The sequence below is a fragment of the Sander vitreus genome, chromosome 21, assembly GCF_031162955.1.
Source record: "Sander vitreus isolate 19-12246 chromosome 21, sanVit1, whole genome shotgun sequence".
Taxonomy (NCBI): domain Eukaryota; kingdom Metazoa; phylum Chordata; class Actinopteri; order Perciformes; family Percidae; genus Sander; species Sander vitreus.
Genome location: NC_135875.1, coordinates 17225294 through 17246114, shown reverse-complemented (window position 1 = coordinate 17246114; position 20821 = coordinate 17225294). Strand labels below are relative to the sequence as shown.

Below are 20821 nucleotides of genomic sequence, written 5' to 3'. Positions count from 1 at the left end.
GGCTGACAATGAGGACAGAGCGGAGCTGAATTAGACATGAGAAGATAAACCATTCATACATCCGTTAGCAACGTCCCATTAAATCCAGTTGAAGTGGCTCATTCTGCCGGGCAGCGCTTCATCCTGTCTGCCTCCCACGTTGTCTCCATCCCACTCGCCCTCTCTCTCTCTCTCTCTCTCTCTCTCTCTCTCTCTCTCTGTACAGTATCTCTGAGTCACACTACAAACTACCAAGGTGCTTTTTTTTTAATCATGTGGCTGCTGCGCACAATTTCATTTAACTCTGCATCAACTTGTGAGTTTTACTTTAATCAAAGCTGGCTTAAAATGACCCACCATCCACCACTGCATCAGGCAACAGATATCATGTCCCGGCGTGAGTAATTAGTAACGTAAACCCCCCCAAATTCTTTCATGTCTGGATTGAAATTTATTGCTGAAACAATTAGTCTAATTATACAGTTTGCCGCCTAGCTGAGAAGGCGGTGGCATGCCACTGTAACAGGATCCAACTTGTGTGCTTCTGTGTGTCGCCACTTTTGACTCACATGTTGTTGTAAAAGCAGAAACACGGACTGTGTAAAAAATATGCACTGATGGGATTTGGCAACATGCTCCAGTAGGCGACTCGCACGTCTGATTTATAACACACAAATCTCTCCGGATCACAGTTCACGCCTCATAGCTAAAGTAATACACACATGACGAGAAGAACAGAAGAGAGGAGCGTTTGAGTATTCTTCTGTCGTTTCTGGAGAGAACCACCGAGGGGCAGCGAAGGCCTCAGAGTCTTAGAGCTATGAAGAGAAACCCCCAAAAAGTGGGTTAGCGGAGAGAAAGGGAGACGGTCAAAGAAAGAAATAATACAAACTGGGTGGTGAAAAAAAGAACATGACTCAGCGACACAAATCAAGGGATTTGGGATACACTTTAGTAAAAAGCAGCGAATGAAAAAGAGAGGGAGGATCGGCATCAAGGTCTGGCGAGCTGTGAGCGACTGCAGCCAGGGCCTGTGGTGTCCTGAAATCCAAGGGCTGTGTCTGGTAAATTGGTGGGTGGGGTACACGGTGGCTGTTGATAAGCAGATAGAACACAGATCTGCGCCTATAAATAAACTATAAATACACATAGGGAAACCCTGGAGCTATAGGACTAGTATGGCAAGGTCACAGAGGCTCCAAACTGGAGAAAAATATCCAGGGGAAAAACAAGAGCGAGATGAAGAGAGAGGGAGAGAGGGGTGAATGGAGAAACCAAAGCACTGAGATGGAATGAGGAAGGTATCCAGGAGATTTAACCACAAAACATACAAGCAACAAACTTTATCAGATCTCACGAACACCATGAGTCAGTTCTTCTGTTTCATAAGAGCAATAAATGAAGGGAAAGGCAGCCTCGTATTCCTCAAACCTCAGAGGAACCAACCTCTTTTTTTTTTATTGCAGCACCATTATAACCTCACAAATAAAAGAGGAAGCCCAACGGATGGACACGGCTGGAAAGTACAATACAAAACTGACCTTGTTAAGCATTTATAAGGACTGTCTGGGAGGCTTTATGAGCAGGAAAAACAAGTTTTGCAAGAGGAGGAACGATAAACGTCAGATTCAGATTTTCCAGGGAGGGCTGCGAGAGTAAGTAGAGGGAAGAAACTCAAAGGAGGGGAGGAAAGGGACAGAGTAAAGTGAGCGTGAATAACTCATATCATATCAGGAGAAAATGAGAGCCCAGAGATGTTGTCGTGGGGAGCAGCGCTCTCCTCACGCTTTCTATTCTCCTAAGACCACAGATTGAGAGGTGTGGCTGGAGGAAGAAGGAGTGATGGTGAAAAGGAGTGACGGGGAGAGAAAAGGGACAGAGAAAAATAGGAAATGGCCTTGGGAGGGTTAGAAAAGAAGCAGTGAGGGGAAAGAGGAAAAAAAGGATGACAAGCAAAGGAAGATGAAAGGTGTTGAATGAATGAGCCGATGGCAGAGTGTGATCATGCTGACAGCTTTACGATATTGAAGGATAGGTTCTCATTTTTTTCAAGTCTCTTTTTAAGACTTGAACGTCAGTTTTCACGTCTCCGAAACGTGATCAGATCTACACAAAGAAACGAGTGAAGAGGGAGAAAAATGCAGCAGGCAACCAGCCATGGAGACACAAACTGACAAGCTTAGTTCCTTAGTTGCAGCTAGCAACAGCTAATAATGATGTACACACCATGGCAGATGCATGCACATTTAATTCAGGGAATAAAAGAAACATGGTCAAAAAAGAAGACCAATGATAATTTGCATATTTAAAATGTTTTAAGTCTGTTGCACTTAACTGCAGCTCTTCCATTACTGCACTGCAGAATAAAGGAGTGAATATTGGCTAAGAGCTCAAACAAACTGCTTTTAATGTTTCTTTACACGGACGGTGTGACAGACGTGAAAGCCCTTCTTCAGACTGACTAATAAATTATGAGTTGTGCTCTTCTATGTAGGAGAGGGAGTGTTTTGGATAGTGAACGCTGCATGTTTAAGTGGTCTGCCTGCTTAAGTTGTCCGCGAACAGTAAATTAGGGGAGGACATGTGGAATTAAAGGTGAAAGCAGTGGCCTGTTCCAGACGCTGGGCTATGATTTTCAGGGATCATTACTTTGAATGATGAGATGGCCACGCCCCCTCTGAAGTTAGCTTGTGCTTGGACGAGAACTCAGATTCCAAAGCTCATATTTGAATAAGCGCTGGGAAAACACCATAGATGCCCCCCTTCCCCCTCCCACTTCAACGCTGCACTGAGTTAACTGAACACACAGCACAGCACAGCTCACTAATCCGTGCCATTTTGCCAAGCTGCTTTCTCCTCGCCAGGCCTAACAATGCTGAAGTCACTTTTCCTCCCTCTCTCGCTCTCTTTTTTTGCAAACAACAACAAATCATAATCCTTCGGTGGGCGCAACCATATGGTCTTGTCTTTATCCTTTCTTTATCCACACCCCACTGACATTAATAATCTGCAGGACTGGGAAGATGGTATAGGGCCAAAACACTCCCAAAATTCAAATAATCCCACTGTAGTTTTTTGTACTTCTTTTAGCTGAAACTGACATTGTCTTTGAAATCCCAATAGTAGCCTACATTAAAGCTGCACAAGTCAGTTTTTATATTTCCATAACAGTGGTTTAAATGACAAAATGAAATGTGTAATGTGTAAGGTGTGGCTCGTAGTGACAGTCCCATAGAGAATTATCACCTGAAAATGCAGTTATAGCATAATTTAATGGATAAATTATGTTTTCAGTGAAAATGCTCTGAACGCTATTTGTAGACAGCTACAGCTGGTGAAAACAGTGGAGCATTTAGCAGCTAAAGAGCCACATATTTCCCCTCAGGAGTTGGTGGAAGGTAAAACAGAGCTAAAAGGGGGGGAAATATTGAACCTACATGAATCGGGTGGCCAGAAACATGACTCCAAAGCTAATGCTAACGTTGCTCTGTATCTGTTGGATGTGTAGATAGGCAACTGTTTGATAACAGCTTTAACATACCGACTTAAAATAGTGCTTATTGTGTTTACAGATTGTTTATGCTGCCCCGAAGTGGCCAGAAATACAGTTTTTGTAATTTCAGTTAACTTTAGGGGCTGGCCATGCTGGTGGCTGTTTGGCTGCAGGCTAGTCATGCTATGTTATAGACTAGCTTGTTAACCTAGCTCAGGAGTTTTCAAGGCACTATTTTTTAGATGCAAATTTTTTCCACAATTTGTAGGTACAATTTCTAGGGTGGCCAAAAACAAAACTCAAAATGAATGCTAATGTTGCTTCTTGTTTGCAAACACATTATCTATCTAAGCCCTATCTGCTGTATATGCGAAAGTTTTGTTTACAGCTTGTACCCCCACTGGCCAATAAAATCAATTCAAACTGCTTTTAGTCTGCACACATAAAAAATATTTTAGCAATAATCTCTCTCTGAACCTGTTAAAACAAAAAAGGCATTATTAATTTAAAAAAAGATGCATATTTTATGTTGTTACATAAGTTACATAATGGTTGCTATTTGAGTCCATGTATAATCTGTTATTTGATGTTTTTGTTTCAGCAGCGAGCACATTTGCATCTTTTGCCAATAAGGCACCTATAAACTGTAATGACACAGCATTGTTAAACACAATTAAAATTAAAGTGTGCCAATAAACAAATAGGCAACTCAGTCTAAGTATATTGTTTTTCCACTTAAGCAGCACATCAACAAATCACATGCTGTTATCCCTTTCAAATGATGTTCATCTCAAAGAGGTGCTTAAGCGGAGACTGACTGGTACAGTACAAGCAACCTTTTCCATCCTGTTTCATATGAGGCAGCAATTCATGTTGGGACTTGGGCATTATGGATGGCTTTTTAATCTTCCCATCTGAGGTTGGTTGCATCACTTGTTTTGACTACCCAACCTCCTTCTTTTCCTCTGAAGAGGATGTCAGTGGTGAAGCTAGGAGGGGGAGGGGGGGGGATATGCAGATATTCAATTGTAAGAGCAGAGCTTTCTACTTTAATCAAGCTCATACAGTATGCAGCCGTGTGGAACAGATGTTATTTAATCCGCATCTATACCATAGCCAGAGCATGGACAGCTGTGGTTCACACAACCTTTTTCCCACCATAACCTTAGCCGCCGCTCTGCTGTTTGTTAATTACGTATCACAACATGCCCCACGTTCCTAAATGCCCCCCTCAAAAGGCAATTCCTTTGGGACGGGAGGGAAGAGAAAGCCCAATTAGACTACGTATCCATCTGCTGAAAGGGAGAGGTGGAGGGTGAATAAAAGAAATGATATAAACACAGTAAAACAACATGACGCCCCAAAGACCTTGCGGTGCTATAATTAAACCTGACAATCAGGAATGTTGGAGAGCGACGGGTGAACATGGTATTTTACCTCCTGCTTCATTACAGTCTAATGATCCCCCCTAAGGTGTTTTCCCTGACGCTAACTACAGCTTATAAAAGGGATCAGTTTCAGCGTGAAGAGGCGGTCAGCTTTAATGGCTGGTGAAGGTAAAGACAGAAAGTAAGGAGAAAGATCACAGGAGAAGCTCTGCAGACCAGACTGAAGCTCAGCCACATTATAAAACGCTGGATATTTCTGTAAAACCAGAGCTGTCTCGCCCTGTGGCAGAATAACAGATACTGTGTGTATATTAACCACTGAGCACGGCGGCTTCTTCAGGCCATCGCAGCTCTCAGATCAAGAAAAGTGAAAGCACAGACAGATGAAAATGCTTCTTCTAAGATGAGTGTGGTGCTGTTTCTTAGATGTAAAAATGTATTGAGAACAGGAAACAAAAAACGCCAAGGTTTGAATGCTATACGAAGACAGATGTTGACATTTGATAGCCGACAGCTGAGCAAAACAAGCTGCAGTCAGGACTGATGCTCACGCTCTGTTATTCCTTCACATGCTCTTAAGCACAGAAAGTACACGATTCTTGGCTAAAGTTGAAGGGACTCAAGTTAGATTTATTTGATTTACCATGCTGCCAAAATCTCCAACCTCATGGAGGTGACAGGTTTCTAAAACACTGTCCAGTGAACAAGCCAGTTGTGTGACTTTTGTTTACAAGACCTGGTTATCATGCAGCCTAAACTAGCATGAACTAAATCCATTTTGTTAATAAAGTTACGTAATTAGACCTTTAAGGATGTCAAGAAAAATAATCTAAGTTTTACTCTTTTTTTGTAATGAGATTCTTTTTTAGTCTTGTGTCGTTAATATTCAGTTTGTAACCCGAGCAAGAAAAAAAAGCTGGTGTTTCCACTTAATTAAAGTATGTGATACTAAATACAGGACACATGACACTGTCACACTCTCTCTTTGTTCATTGACTCTGGGAAGACATAAAAGTCTCATTTCCAGTCATGAAACACCCTCTGTGCCTCCGCTTTCAGCATCTGGTCCTTAATAAGAATGGCAGCGCGTAGGGCTGGGCCCAGGACAGATGAAGCAACGTCTGCCGCGATTGTCACATTAGCTGTTGAGGTGTGCTGTGTCCAGACAGAGAGTAAAGCCTGGCTTTGAGTGACAGCTCCTTCAAAGCAAAGAGACAAGATGACAGATGGTATCGAGGCCTTGCATTCCCACAGAAACACAGAACCGGATCAGCTTCTCTGAGATGTTTATGGGCGAGTAATTAAGCTTCTTTTTGGAATTTTCTAAGAAACAGTGATTGAGTTTATCAGGGATGAACCGTCATTGTGGCGGGGCCAGGAACAACTTGCCTCTGAGACTGCGGAGAAATGGCAGCACAGCATTTCAAATCCATGTATGTGTGTGCAAGCACGCACACACACAAACATGCACTAACGTGCGTGCGCACAGAGATGGCAGAGGAATTTAGCCGAGGCTTTGATATGCAGATTGGATGCTGGCTTGTCATTTCTGCTGGCTGCAACACTGTGTTATCGTTCCTTCAGCACAGCATTAGAGCTGATAACATTTACCTGAAGGGGGCAGTTGACTGATAATATCGTCAAGGCATTTCTGCTCCTGGAAGGCCTAAGCGAGGGCCGTGTGGAATTTGCCATAACAGAATTACTGCCAAGTGGTGCTCATACGCACATGAGCACAAACAAAAACATGTACACACAAATCAGCACACAAAGACAAAGAAATTAGACCACTGTCTGTCTCCTACAACTACAGCATACTGAGACAGTTTGGAACACATGCATGTCCAAAATCATTAGAAGTGGCAGAAAACAGTGACACACACACACACACACACACACACACACACACACACACACACACACACACACACCTCATTTGCAGTGACAGCGGTGCAGAGTGAGGAAGTGGTGAAAAGACTGGATGCTGATGTTGAGTTTTTAGAAAAGAAATGGATGTTAGCATTACACAGACGTGTCAAACTTAACGATTGTGCTAATCAGCTACACTAAATAAAACTGGCACTGTGTGTTAGAATACATTACTTACTAATATCTACATTCTACATAAATCATGATGGCTGATAACTGTAGATGGCAGAACGCCAACAGTACATTAACAGATTACAACAGTTTTTCCCCCCATCCCCAATGGACCATAGATTATTTTCATAAGCTTCTGCTCATAGCATGTTTTTCTATAGTACGCTGAGCAATAGGTCTGCACTGCTTATTGTCCATTACCATACCAACTTCAGCCCAATATTAAGAGATTATTATCAGAGTGGGCCAGTTTAGCCTTTATTTTTATTTACAGGGTATTTCACAGCTGCTTGGTAAATAGGTTATATAAACCACTTTTACATCATAACATAAAATTAATTTACACAGGAAGCTAGAGGGAGTTATTTTTATCCTGTGATAAATATGTTCCCTGATGACAGAAAAAGTGGTTCATTTTATAGTCGCCAGTGATATAAGCCTTTCCATGCATGACATTAGTTGACCAATTTGCATTGGAACACATACAATTTACCCCAAAAACATGTCTCTACGTCTGTCTACGTAAATGTACACAACCCTGTTTTGAGCCTTGACTGTCTGATTGAATAAAAAGTAATGATTTATGGTAACCAGGCCACTGAATAACACAGTTTGCATCAATGCCCTATGGCCCGACCTTGTCCAATATTGATCATTTTCAAGGTCTCATATTGTGAAAAGTGAGATTTCCATGTCTGTTTTTTATTATAAAGCAAGACAAGATGCTATATAAATACTGTGAAAGTATCAAAATGTCAATCCACAAAGAATGCACACAGTCTGTATTCAGAAACGGTGCAGGAGCCATCAGAACTTCCGTACAAATGTGATGTCACAACTATACTATATATAAGTAGAAAGTGCTGCTACAGTGCCAAGACAGAGACGGTTTAGAACTGAGACACCCTATCCTGGAGTAGTTTTCTGTATCAGTGTCATGCTAAATATGTCTTTTAGCACTGTAAATATCCAACGTTTGCAAAAGAACATATTAATAAATGATTCAAATATAACTTTTTATCCATCCACACGACGTTCACTACACGTTCAAACGAGGCCACACCCCTTTAGGAGACAGTAAGTGTGTACAGTTTCATAACATTGGTGCCGCTTGAAATGCGCTATCTTTAGTATCTTTTGGCAAAGAGCACAGATGCGGAAGACCCGGAAAACGCTGACCAATCACAGCAGACTGGGCTTTATTCGTGAGTGGGTCTTAAAGAGACAGGCGCTACAACAGAGCGTTTCAGATAGAAGATGAATACAGGTATATTCAGACAAACGTTAGTTTGAACCTCAAAATTAGCTTAATATGGGACCTTTAAGGGAATAAAAATAAGCCTGTTCATTTTTCTGTCCATTTCGAACAATGTTAATCTAGCAAAATGGCTGCTTTGTCTTACTCTACTTTGTTTCACAAATTACAAGTTTCTACATTTTTCTGACATGGAAGTTATTTAAGCATCCTCCAGCAATGATTCTCTGTTAACACACAGACTCTGCTATTTTCACCAATACATCAGGGATAAATACAGGTGTATTATCATTATGGCCTTATAGATTAGGACTAGCATCCAGTGTCACTGAAGCTAATTAGTATTAAATATCTAAGGCTCCTGTAGCATCAGGGTGGATTTTACCATTTTTGTTTTAACACTTCTCCTCCATCTCAAGCTCCAACAAACTAACACATACACACAGGGGAAAGCAGTGTGGCTGTGCTTTACATGATCCTGGTGGCCTGTAGTGTGTTACAGTCTCGGCAGGGAAGAAAGAAAGGGGGTCAGATAACTGAGCCTCGGGGCTCGATTGGATCACTGAGCACTTGAACACACTATTTTTTTTCTCTGTTCCTCTAACAATTTTGCTTCAACACAAATAATACCCTGGTGAAACAATTATGACATAGGGGGAACAGTCAAAACATTAAGCAGAGAGCAGTGCAAAGCCTTAAGTGCTGCTAAATAACACATCTCACAGTGGTTGTAATTTTTTTTTAATTATTCAACTGTTTTCTCTAGCAACAGAACAGCAGAAATTAACTGATTGGAGATATTTCCTTAGGTGGGCCAGTGCGTTTAAAAGCAATTATAATATTCTGCAATTATTCATGATCCCCGAGTGCTCTGTTTAAGATGTGGAGCATGTGCAGGACCTATTGCATTTACATTTTAAGTGGGCTCATATTCTGGGCTTGGAAATATATGTTTATTTGGTCATACAGGGATAATTGTGATTGCAGTTTGAATGTGTATAAAAAACTGCTTATGAGATATAACCTTTATGTGAATTATAAGCATGTAATGTATGCAAATATAGTCACAGTGGATTTCATGCATGTGCTACCTATTGTATGCCACAAGCATGTACAGTATAGGGTTTAATTACTATATGTGCTTTATATATCCAATTATTCTTGTAAAAATGTTTAAATGTTTTATATCATGGTTCAATGCAGCTGCAGACTGCAGAGTGTGTATTGCACCATTTCCAGATATGATGGCCAGCAGTTTTGGGGGTTAACATGTTACTTTCTACCCACTCAGCTCTGGCGTTGCAACTGCGCTGCTGTGAATTTCCAAACAGAGCTCCTCTTATTATCTGTGCTCTGAATGACTTGTCCTGAGGCGGTCCATCCCTTTATTTTCTGACTCAAAGTCAAAGCACAGGCACAGAAAGACCTTGTGAATACAATATCACGCAGCAAACATGCACACACGCTGACAAAAACACCAAACTGACAAAATGTATACAAAAAGTGAGGGCCAAAAATGGAGGTTAGTCCAGAGAGAAGTGCGCTTGTTTGACATCCTTTTGTCTGGCAACACACGGGAACAATCGCTGAATTGTCCTGTCTTTTATCAGTCTCTCGGTCTTTGCCTTGTATGAGGACAAATCTGGGCAGCTTTAAGCAAGGATAATAAGGGTTTTTGTTGAGACATGCCCTCCCCATCTTCAGACAAAGCTCCCTCAATCTTATTATTTCACCTCCCACGGCTAATGCAGCTTGATGATACAACATCATCTCCTCTACGCAGCAAATTTCCCACTTATATTTCACATTTAACAAAGACATTTCCTCCAGGCTGTTATTTGTGCTGCAGTCAATATGTTATTGACACAAACGAGGTGACATTATGTGGCTCTCGTCTCCTGTCTCCCCGACGTGTCAATCAAAAATTACTCATGGACCCGACTCAGCACAGATATAGATCGCTCAGTGGGGAGGAGCAGCGGACAGAGCGGATATCTCTTCTAGGAATACTCAGATTGATTTGTGTGCGACTGAGCCAACGGTCGGCTGATTGACAAGCGATACAATTAAGTGGAAGTGAGAAGGAACGGAAGACCATCATTATATCAATCATCAGTCCTTCCCCCCGCCTTCCTTTGTCGATCATCTGCACTCATCATCTAATGGGCTTTGTGTGCTCCGAGACAATTTCCACTGTAAATATTACAATCATATTTCCCCGGTTCACACCAGCACAAAGTCATAATTACAGAGAGACAAAAAGAAAGAGGGAAAGACAGAAAGAGACAAAGAAAATCAAACAATTAATGACTTTCATTGTCAGTGTTCTCTATCCAGACACACAGGTTCAAAGTGCTGAAAAGTACGACCCTACAGCTGGGACTCGAACACACTGTACGGCAAAGGCCTATTTCAGCACGCAGAGGTTCCTTTTGGTCCTTAAGGTATTACATACATACCTTTTCATTGCACTAAAAGTGTCTGACAGCAAAAGGCACATTATGTGTATTATCATTATTTGAGCTTGAAGGTAAGCTTTTGAAGGTACAACATGTTTTGTTGCTGGAGCGTTCTTCCCAAAGGGACTGCACCTTTTCAAAGAGCGAAGTTTTCCCCCCACAGAACAACAGAGTGGGTTACCGGTCCAGTTTCAAGCTGTAGTTATTTTCTCATAGCTGCTAACCAGAGTGGTAGTAATTAGTGGCCCTTTTGGAAATCGAAAATCAAGTTAACGAATGTGAGTTATGATTGAACACGACTTACAGGGTTTTTTTTGCCAAGAGTTTCACCTGTCAGGCAACATAGCAGTTTCCCTAACCCTGCAATTGGTGGAGATGTCAGGGGCATACAAAGCCACTGTACAAGAATTGAAGGAAAAAACACCATTTGATGCTCTATCGGTGTCCCTCAAGGTTCTATTTGGGCCCTTTTTTATTTAGAATTTATATTTATGATCTACCATACCTCATATCTGTTCAGTAGTTAATATCAAAATGTATGCAGATGACACAGCAATTTATATACATGCTAATTCTAAATAGCAAGATGCAATTTTCTTACTGTAGCTATGTAGAAAATAGCAGATTGGTTGACTTACTCTTGCTTGAATTAAACGAAGAGGGTGTGGGACATTAAACATGTTAAATATGTAGGTGTGATACTCAGTTTTCTGTCATAATTCGTAGTGGTGTTAATCATGCAAAAATGTTCTACTTTTGTTAGACTTCAGTTTCAATATACTCAATTTGCTAGATTAATCTAAATGCTGGTAGTTTTTGCAAATGTTTTGATATTGTTTTGCATTGTCAACTTTTTGGAAGTTTTACTTTTGGTACTAAAAAAAGAGTTATTTCTGTATTATGTATATTTGTTTCAGCCAAGCACTTTACTTTTAGCAGCAGTATTCTAGCATATCCACTTTGAAAAACACTACAAGCTACAGCATACAGTAGCTGCACCATAGGAATTATCTATTAGGACAGCTGGGACTGTTTTCTTCTTGTTCTACAGTATACCAAAGCATCAATGTGCATTTTTGCCATTTGAGCTAGATTTCAGGATAAGTCTTCCAAATGTCTATATGTTGTATATTTTGAGGGCTTATGAGTAAAATGAACCTGTTTTAACCCACATATGTGTAGTAGATGCTCCAAAGCTGACAGCGTAAAATGTTTGTTTACAAGAACAAAAGGAGGAATTATGGAAATTCCGCAAATTTAGGGTTATTTCAGTCCTGGCCACAGGCACAACAGCATGCAGAGGATGATGAAAGTAATAATTGAGCTTAGTCATAAAACTCAGCTTCATTCAGGTTACAATGTTGTGACAGAGAGTACAGCCATGATGTTTTCATCTGTCTACTTAAGCAACACAGGGTTGGGCATCAGCTGGGATTTTAGTGCCATCCCTTAAAGACTCTCTGATCTCACAAGACCTGTGGTCTTAACAAACTTTGCAAAACAAGCCTTGAGTTAGATTAGAGTAGTAAAGACTGGGTTTATTCCATGTCTGGAAAAGTGGACCGCAGACAGCAGTTCAGTGGGCTGATTCATCTATGTTACATCATAGCGGACAGGTACTTTAAGCCATTTTGTGGTGCCTCAATACAGTAGAAGCTGATTCAATCTCTGTCATATGAATGGTTAAATCATTCTAAAGTGTGTTTTACTTGACCTACACATACAAAGGGTTCCTCTGAATGTCATCACAAAACAGAGGTACTGACCATTCTCTCTCTCTCTGAGAAAAAATGAAACAAATACGGGAACCCTGTTAATGGATTTCTGTGCCGTTCATTAAAGAAAGTGCAAGAGAGAAAAACAAAAAGGCAGAGTTTCAGACACGGGTGGAGAATGATGAAGAATACTAAGAATGAGAAAGAGACAGAGGGGCTGATAAACAGAGAGAGCAGGTTTCCACAGATATGGATGGTTTGAGGGGTCGATCGTTACCCAGACACCGCATACATGCCTGCCTGCTTTCGCTGCCTGATTGGCTGGCACACATTTGAATTAGAGTTGAGAGGAGCCATGCAGAAGAGCACAGCCAGAGAAGTCTTTGATCTCTCAGCCTCTGTCTCTTTGATGCACCATGTGGAAACACACCAGCAGATGATGTTGGGTGTTAAGTGGATGTGTGTGTGTGTGTGTGTGTGTGTGTGTGTGTGTGTGTGTGTGTGTGTGTGCGTGCGTGCGTGCGTGCGTGCGTGCGTACATGTGTGATCTTTGCGAGGGAATGACACTGCAAATCTGTCAAGACCTTGATTGCAGTCCAAATGAGCACACACACATGCCAGCATGGGTTGCCCTATTTTGTTAAAGTCAAGAGCATTCAAGCAGGAGGGAATGAAAAAGCCCCCCTCCCATTTCACTCTTGCCATTTTTCAGGATTATCAAACATCACGGCGGCTCTGACAACCACGACTGTCAACCATCAGATTTACGCCCAAGCCCACCATCCCATGCTTTTCTCGGAAAATGTAATTTCACATTTCCGTCTGGGTTCAAATTCGAGGCAGTGCACCAAGAAAATCTGTGGATTTTATCTCTGTGCGTGTATTTACAACACTCTTTGCCTACGTCTCCTCGTCTGTCTCTCTACTATTTTCTCTAACCCTGGCCCCCTCACCTCTCCTCCCTCCTGTCTTGCACTCCACACTTCTCCCCTCCCCATCCCTTCCCTCCTCTCACCTCATTCTCATCTCTCCTCTTCCCAACCTGTCAGGATGATTTCAGGCTTGTTGCGTCTAGCCTGACTTAGTGTGGTACGATTGAAGCAGTAATTACAACAGTCTCTGAATAGCTTTTCCTCCCACCTCACTACCTATCATCCACAGGCTTAACCCCGCTCTCCATGCTGACATACAGGGGCCAGACAACAGTCTTGTGTAGAAAAGTATTAACCCACAATTAAATTACAATCACCATAACAAATGACGGGTAACATTTAAATCCACCAATCGAGGAGGGATAAGGAGCAAAGAGCGCTTCTCTTGGGATGTGTTATTGTCTAAATATGACAGTTTGGATAAAGGAAATGAGAATTAATCAAATATTACACAGTATCTATCTAACAGTGTGGCATTTTTTTTAACCACTGGATAGACTTAGATGCTCAACAAGTTAAACCAAGGTGTAATACAGGGTGTGTTGACATAAGCACAGTAGGTACAAAAGAAAAAGAAAGTGGTGCTTTCCCTCATCTTCACCCCTTGATGTGAGACATTGATAATAAGCTACAGTTCATCCTCTCATATCACAACTGGAATAGGATTCAGAAGGAGATGAGGCACGGAACAGAGGTGTTGGATTACAAAGCTTACAGCAATTATGTCTGGCACCATTACAGAGAACCAGCTATGGAGAAATAATGACAAAAGATGTAGCTCCTGGGTTAGTAAGATTGATGCCTGAGAGGCTGCTGCCTGTAGCCACGTCTGCGCAGCGGGCACCAAGCCAAAAATACATACCTTAAATTATACCTTATCCTCTTTCAGGAACCAATATGGGACTTGTGACAAATTTAACAAGACAACAAGAGTCTACAGTCACGCTAGCAGCTCTTTCTTTGAGCTAAATGCTAACATGTTCCCAGTGATGTTAACATATGCTAATTAGTATAGTATACATTACAGCTTGAGCTTGCAGATATTTGGTTATGAACAAAGGTAACAGATAAGTTAAGTTTCGACCTAATGATTGCACTAGATAAAAAGGATCACCAACGTTATTACAACTAGAGTGATAATCGGGCCCAAAAAAACCCAGACCCAAACCCTACGTGAACCTGTATAGTTTCTGTCTAAGCCCAAACTGAGCCTGAACCACTGCAGCAGGTTTGGGCCTGCTTTTTTAATCCATGCAAATGGAGGGGGCTGAATAGATAACCAGAAGACGGTGATCAAACACAGCTGTGCACACCCATACATAATTCATGACATTACCAGGCTATGAGGTCTTAATTTTAAACAATTTAAGTACACACAAAAAACAGCGCAAACCCGACCTCATTCAAGCCATGCATAATTTTGAGAAATTATAGCCTGGCCCAATCAAGTTCGAACAGAGAATCAAAACTCATCCTGAAGGGGACATGAATGTGTGTAACAAGTTTTAGCCTGAAGATGTTGAGACATTTAACTCAAAAACCACAACCTCATGGTGGCGCTATATGCAAGGGCAGGGGATCACCAAAGCCACTAAGACTCATCCTCGGGGCACCATAGATATATGTTCCAAATTTCATGGCAATCCATTTAATAGTTGTTGAGATGTTTCAGTCTGGACCAAAGTGGTGGACTAACCGACCAACCAAACAACCAACATGCACAGAGCCACACCGCTAACATATGACTAAAAGGTTCGACATTGAAACTGTAGAGATAACCAATTAAAAAGTCATGGTTTACAAATTTGGTTTCAACTTCATTGGGTTATGAACACTTCATGCTGTAGCAAGCAAGGCAAAATCACATGTTGACAACAAGACAGTGACATTTAGCCAACTAGATGGTTTGACATTATCACAACACAGATAATTGATCAGATGAATCAGTCATAAAACAACACAGCCAGCGCTGCCTGAGGGCTGAGGACCTCAAATATGGCCACTAAAGGATGTGTCGTGTCACCTGAAAGCCCTGCGAGGTGAAATGCCTACTCAACATTTGGCTCTGACACAGCAGAATGATGTCGGCCTTCAGTCGAATATCAAGGTTGTGCTGAAATGAAAGCAATTTGATACAGCCAGAGAGGCGAATGAGGAAATGAGATTGATGTTGTGAGGAGAATGAGTAGGTAGTAGGATGAAAAAAGGAAGTCAGTGGAGGTAAAGAGCTGCATATATTGGTGTTTTATGCTGAAATGGCACTCAAGCTTTAACATGATATGAGTTTAAGAGATTGCTTTTCTTAAAGAAGAGGAACAATAGAGCTAGCGGGAACTATTTTTTTTTTTCAAACACATACAATACTTACTTCATGGGTTTAAAGAGAGCCTGGCCGTAGTTCTGGAAGGTCATGATGAGCTTGAGCTGAGTGCCTCCAGACTTCATTGCTGTTGAAGTGAAACAGACAACACTGCCATTAACAATACATTAACCGAAGGCCAAATTAAGTAATAAGCACATATATTAACCGACTAGAAGTGTGTTGACCAGTAGACTGTGTCACATGAGTAGAATAAAATGCATAAAGCTCAGAGATAAGAGCCTAGCCATAAGTGCATATACACATGAGGAAATGAGCCTATATTTTGTTCATATTAACCATAATGTAATATTGCCTGACGTTGATTTGATTTCACATTTTAGAGACATGTCATGTTGGTGAAGCACTGTTTGTGTGTGTGTGTGTGTGTGTGTGTGTGTGTGTGTGTGTGTGTGTGTGTGTGAGAGAGAGAGACTGAAAAGGCAGAGCGCTGATGTCACAGTGTTTGTTGGGAAGGGAGAGTGAGGGGGTGAAGGACAGCCAGTGCTCGCCCGTTCCTCCCCTGTTTACTCTTTCTTTGTATTCTCTGGAGGGTCCATCTCTCCCTGTCTCACTGTGTTTGTATTCATCCTTCTATCCTTCATGTTTTTCCCCTTTTTGTACATGATAATGCAGTCTAAAGGCACTCGTGGGACTGGGCCAGGCACTGTGGCGAGGACTATTCAGGGCTGAAAAACAGCGAAACGCGCAAAAAAACAAAACAGAGCAGAGCAGTTCTTTCTTCAGCTGATCGATCGAAAGCAGTGTTTCAGTGGCCTTTTGCCAAAGAACAACCTTCTCAATCAATGCTCTCATTTATTTTTTACATATGGGAATCACGAGGACAAGAAAAATGTTTACAGAGAAAGAAATTACAAGTGAAAAGATCAATGTCCGCCTGGTCTCACTTGCTTCTGTGTCAAAAGAGTTTTTGGGGGCATGTTGGATAAAGGCAAATCCAACTGTAATTGATAGGAACTGTACACAGGGGACCATGAATATACCATTTCATTTCAACCTCCACTCACAGTATGCAAACCGCAAATGAAAGTTACAGACCTCCCGTATAATCTGTAATAACATTTATCATATCTGCTGCATTTGCACGCCATGCCCTTATTGATGAACGTTGCTCAAAAGAGGTTAGAGCGTATAATGCATCCGAGCAGTCCTATCCTTGAGTTTAGATAGTAACCGACTGCTATTGGCTTCTATTGGTATTCTGCCCCAGGCCTGTGTTAAGGCTCTGTAATTACTGAGCCACCATGTATTTAGCTGGCTAGAGATGCTGAGAACTGCTTCCTCTATCCACCCAGCCCAAGAGACAGAAAGCAAGAGGGAGAAAACCAGAGAACATGTTGAGCAGAAAGACAGAAAAGCAAGAAATACATTCTTCCTTTAGTAACCAGGCAGGGATACTAGTTTTATAAACAGTTAATCCTACTCCCAGTTAAGTATTTAATCTTTTGCTAAAGGCCAATAACAGTTTTGTGATTGGCAGATGAACCTGAAATCTGCAATCACTTTTCACAGCGAGCGCAAGATGGGCGACTTTGAGTCGACAAGCACTCTTGGAATGTGGGAGCTGGACTGAGCCAAAAAAGGAAGACAATCCCTTGAAAAAAAAAAAAAAGAAAAGCAGAAATAGAGCCCATATAACTGGCCCAGCGTGGATTATCGTCTCTGTCAGGTATCTACTTGCACTTGCGGCTTTCTGCAAAAAAGCTGGATTCCCCAAGCACTCGCCAATCAAATAAAAAAGCCACAATGTTTGATTTGAATCACACCGTGATGTGTAGCCACATAATTTGCATTGAGACCAGGTGTTCTGATATATTCTGCGGTGATGCTTTGTGTGGATAAATGAGAGGAAATTGTGGTGTTTTTCTTACTATTCCTTCAGCCTCGTAAAGCAGGGAGAAGTGAACAGGCCGAGCAGATTCGGCACTGTTGTGCTATAGCCTGCAGCTGACTTCCATCTTCATGTATACTTGTGTGTGTGTGTGTGTGTGTGTGTGTGTGTGTGTGTGTGTGTGTGTGTGTGTGTGTGTGTGTGTGTTTGAGTGTGGGTTCATGTTGTCAGTGTCTGTGGCATCGATAGGCATAGTTGTCCATTACTTAGCAGCATCTCCTCTCAGTCATAACCAGTAGGGCAAGTTACATTAGAGGCACACATTACTGTTCGACTGGCACTCAGTGTTGCCAGATTGAGCTGTTTTCCACCCAATTGGGCTGGTAAAATTTGTTTTGTGTTTCTCCTCTCTGTGTATTGTGATTGGGCCTGAAATGTCATTTCAGTTACAACAAGGCGGAGTCTTTTCCTATTCAAACTGTTATTCCATTACAAAGTCACAACTCTGTGATAGAAGCCCTGTAAGAGCATATGTCTGTTCATAAAAGTGAGTACTTTTTACATGTAATATAACATCCGCTTGTGAAGTTGATTTTTTAATTACTGCAACCATACTATTGGGTTTGCCTAATTGAACAAAAGAAACAGAAGACCGTCTTCTCATCGCTATTGCTTTTTCACTTGTCTTCAGCCGCAGAATAAAAAACAAACCAGAGAGGATCTGAGGGAGCAAATTCCTGTTCAACAGGACAAACCCAATATGTCCGTTATCAGTATGTTACAAAGCTATTAAGATAAAATGTTCACTGCTGTCTAGCTGGACCAAGAGCTGTGTGTGTTTGTGTCATTTTATGATAAAATTGTATGAAATGTCATCACACACATCCCCACGCTTGATTGGGCTACTTGGTGTCAGTCAAATCTGGCAACACTGCTGCTGACACAGGTTCTGATATTTGTAAACCAAACTTTGACCTGTGTGGCAGAGACACCCAGCAACTAGATAACCAAAATGGCACAGGTTTAATCCATGAGCCCAACCAATATGTGTGTCCATCAGTAGACAAGTGGCCTGTCAAAGTGGCCCTGAGCTTGAGAGGTAGGTCATACGGCTAGCAGCCCCCAGCATGAGCACACATTTGTTACACCATCCTTACACCTGAACAACACACGCCAAAAATGCACGTCATGATGACTTTTAAAAAGAACACATTTCCTGCTTTATAAGCTCGGGCTTCAGAGTGAAGTGAAATGTTGATCCTGTGTCTGTGCAATGAAGCCCTCCTGCTGACTGCTGTTAACCAGCCAGTCACCCCCTGTGGTTCTTATGACTCACCAACGCTGGTGATCCTCTGGGTGACCAGGTCCTTCAGGAGGGAGTCGATGACCGGGTTGTGTCTGGAGTACAGCTCGTATCGATTTATTCCAATGTGGAAGCGGAGCCAGTTGGGGTAGGAGTCCGCCGTCAGCTCCCCTGTTGGGCTGAACTCATCCATGTTGCCTTCAGTGTTCCTGGGTGAGGAAAGGAAAGGGTAAAGGAGGAAGTCAGATTATTTATTTTTTTTGTAAACAGTGACAGGTGTTGTGCAACAACCCATAAGCACATGCAGCATTACAATAATGCGATTGCACTGTAAGCCCTCAGATGTGACGTTTTGGTCTCATTATGAAATGTTTATTTAAAGCTTCGGTTGCATTAGAGTTGACTGTGAGATGCTTTCAAAAGTGACTTTATGAGCCAAATGCTTTACCATGCCTGATCCTCTGCAGCTTTGGGGTCAAATCTGATGTCCGTGTTGACGTTGAACAGCGTGTCCTCGTCTGTCAGAGGTGGCGGGGATCTTTTATATAAGGGGTGGTCATACAGAGCCGACAACCTTGAACCCTTAACCGGCATGTTTTTGGCCACTGTGGCGTCCTGGATGAACTGTCTCTTCCTGTCACCACGTTGCCCCAGATGCTCCAGTCTCCTGAGAGCCTGCGTTTTGTCGCCTGGAACCGGGATCCTTTCCAGGGAGTGGGAGGAAATATTGGAGCTGGGCTCGTTGCTGAAGTCCTGGAGGATCCGCAGTGTGTGCTTGTTAGGCCAGCCCTGCTTCCCCCAGCTCTGAGGCTCCTCGCTCGGCGTGTGGGAGCACGAGCAGCCGCTGTTGCCATGCCTCTCCAGCTTTGGTAACAAGTCTATCATTATGTGCATGGAGCATGCGATAAGGAACACCATGAGGATCAAAACCCGGAATTTGCGCAGGAGGATCATCTTCATGGTCTCTCTTTTGAGCAGATGTGAGTATTTACTGCAAATGATGAGCACGCAGATGAACAAGCTGACTACATCGCTGATGATGTTTATTAGACTGGACGCCAATCTAATGAAATATACATTAAACACGTAGGAGCCATCTTCACTTGCCGTCTTGAGTAAAGGATTCAGTGTTCAGCCTTTGTATTTTCAACATCAGAGTCCTAGCTGCTTTATGCGCGCGGGTGTCCAGGAGAGATTTTTCAGAAGCGCAAAATCATCCGCAAGCGTCCAGGTAAAACACGTTGAGTCGGTTCAGACCAACGGTCGATTTGCGCAAGCCACATCTTCTTCCCACTGCCACCACCAAATATTTCAGAAGAGTAGCAGACAAGTGAGTAGGATCCAAAAGCAGCTGTTATACGCGGGGGTAAATGATCCGTTAAACGTGCGTGTCCAAAAGGTTCGAGGGCGCACATCGGTCTCACCGTCCAACCTCGATCCTGTGCGGGGAAGAGCAGCCGTGGATCAGCTGGGACTTCGGCCCGGGGAGGGGGGAAAAAGGAATGTACGGGAAGTGCAACCTATTCACATTTGAAGTGCTTTATGGGAAAGTCCCCGAAAAGTAATGCATGCTCTTATCCACCTCGGCGATCCAGGATGCGTAATTTTTTTGTCACATCGAGTCCCAGACTAATCACCCGAGGCGAGCCGACGCAATAAACTGCACAGGTAACAGGAGACAGAGATCCTCCCGCAGGACCAGCCAACCTCTAGGAGTAAATGCACCTCCTGTAGCATGTGTGAATCTGGGTGGGTGTGTTAAATATGATGATGAAGCCAAGACTAGATCCAGCCTTTGCTCAGCGTCACTGTGCGCAGATTGGCTGAGAGAGAGAGAGAGAGAGAGAGAGAGAGAGAGAGAGAGAGAGAGAGAGAGAGAGAGACTGCGACCACGTGAAGCATATAGTTGCTTGTCTGTATTCCTCTCAGAATAAATCCTCCCTGCACATCCCGGCTGCGCAAGAAGAGGGCGTCTTTTCACTGGCC

General features: G+C 42.4%; 1 protein-coding gene across 1 annotated transcript in view; it reads right to left on the bottom strand.

Annotated features, from left to right (window-relative positions):
• The window catches only part of fam20cb (FAM20C golgi associated secretory pathway kinase b), a 51011-nt gene extending 30433 nt beyond the window's left edge, over positions 1-20578 (bottom strand). The window contains exons 1-3 of the mRNA XM_078279390.1: positions 19284-20578; positions 18869-19044; positions 15690-15768 (exon numbers count right to left, since the gene is read on the bottom strand). Of these exons, the coding sequence (XP_078135516.1) occupies positions 15690-15768; positions 18869-19044; positions 19284-19795 (767 nt within the window). The 5' untranslated portion in view covers positions 19796-20578. The remainder of the gene's footprint in view (positions 1-15689; positions 15769-18868; positions 19045-19283) is intronic.
• Positions 20579-20821: the final 243 nt, after the last annotated feature.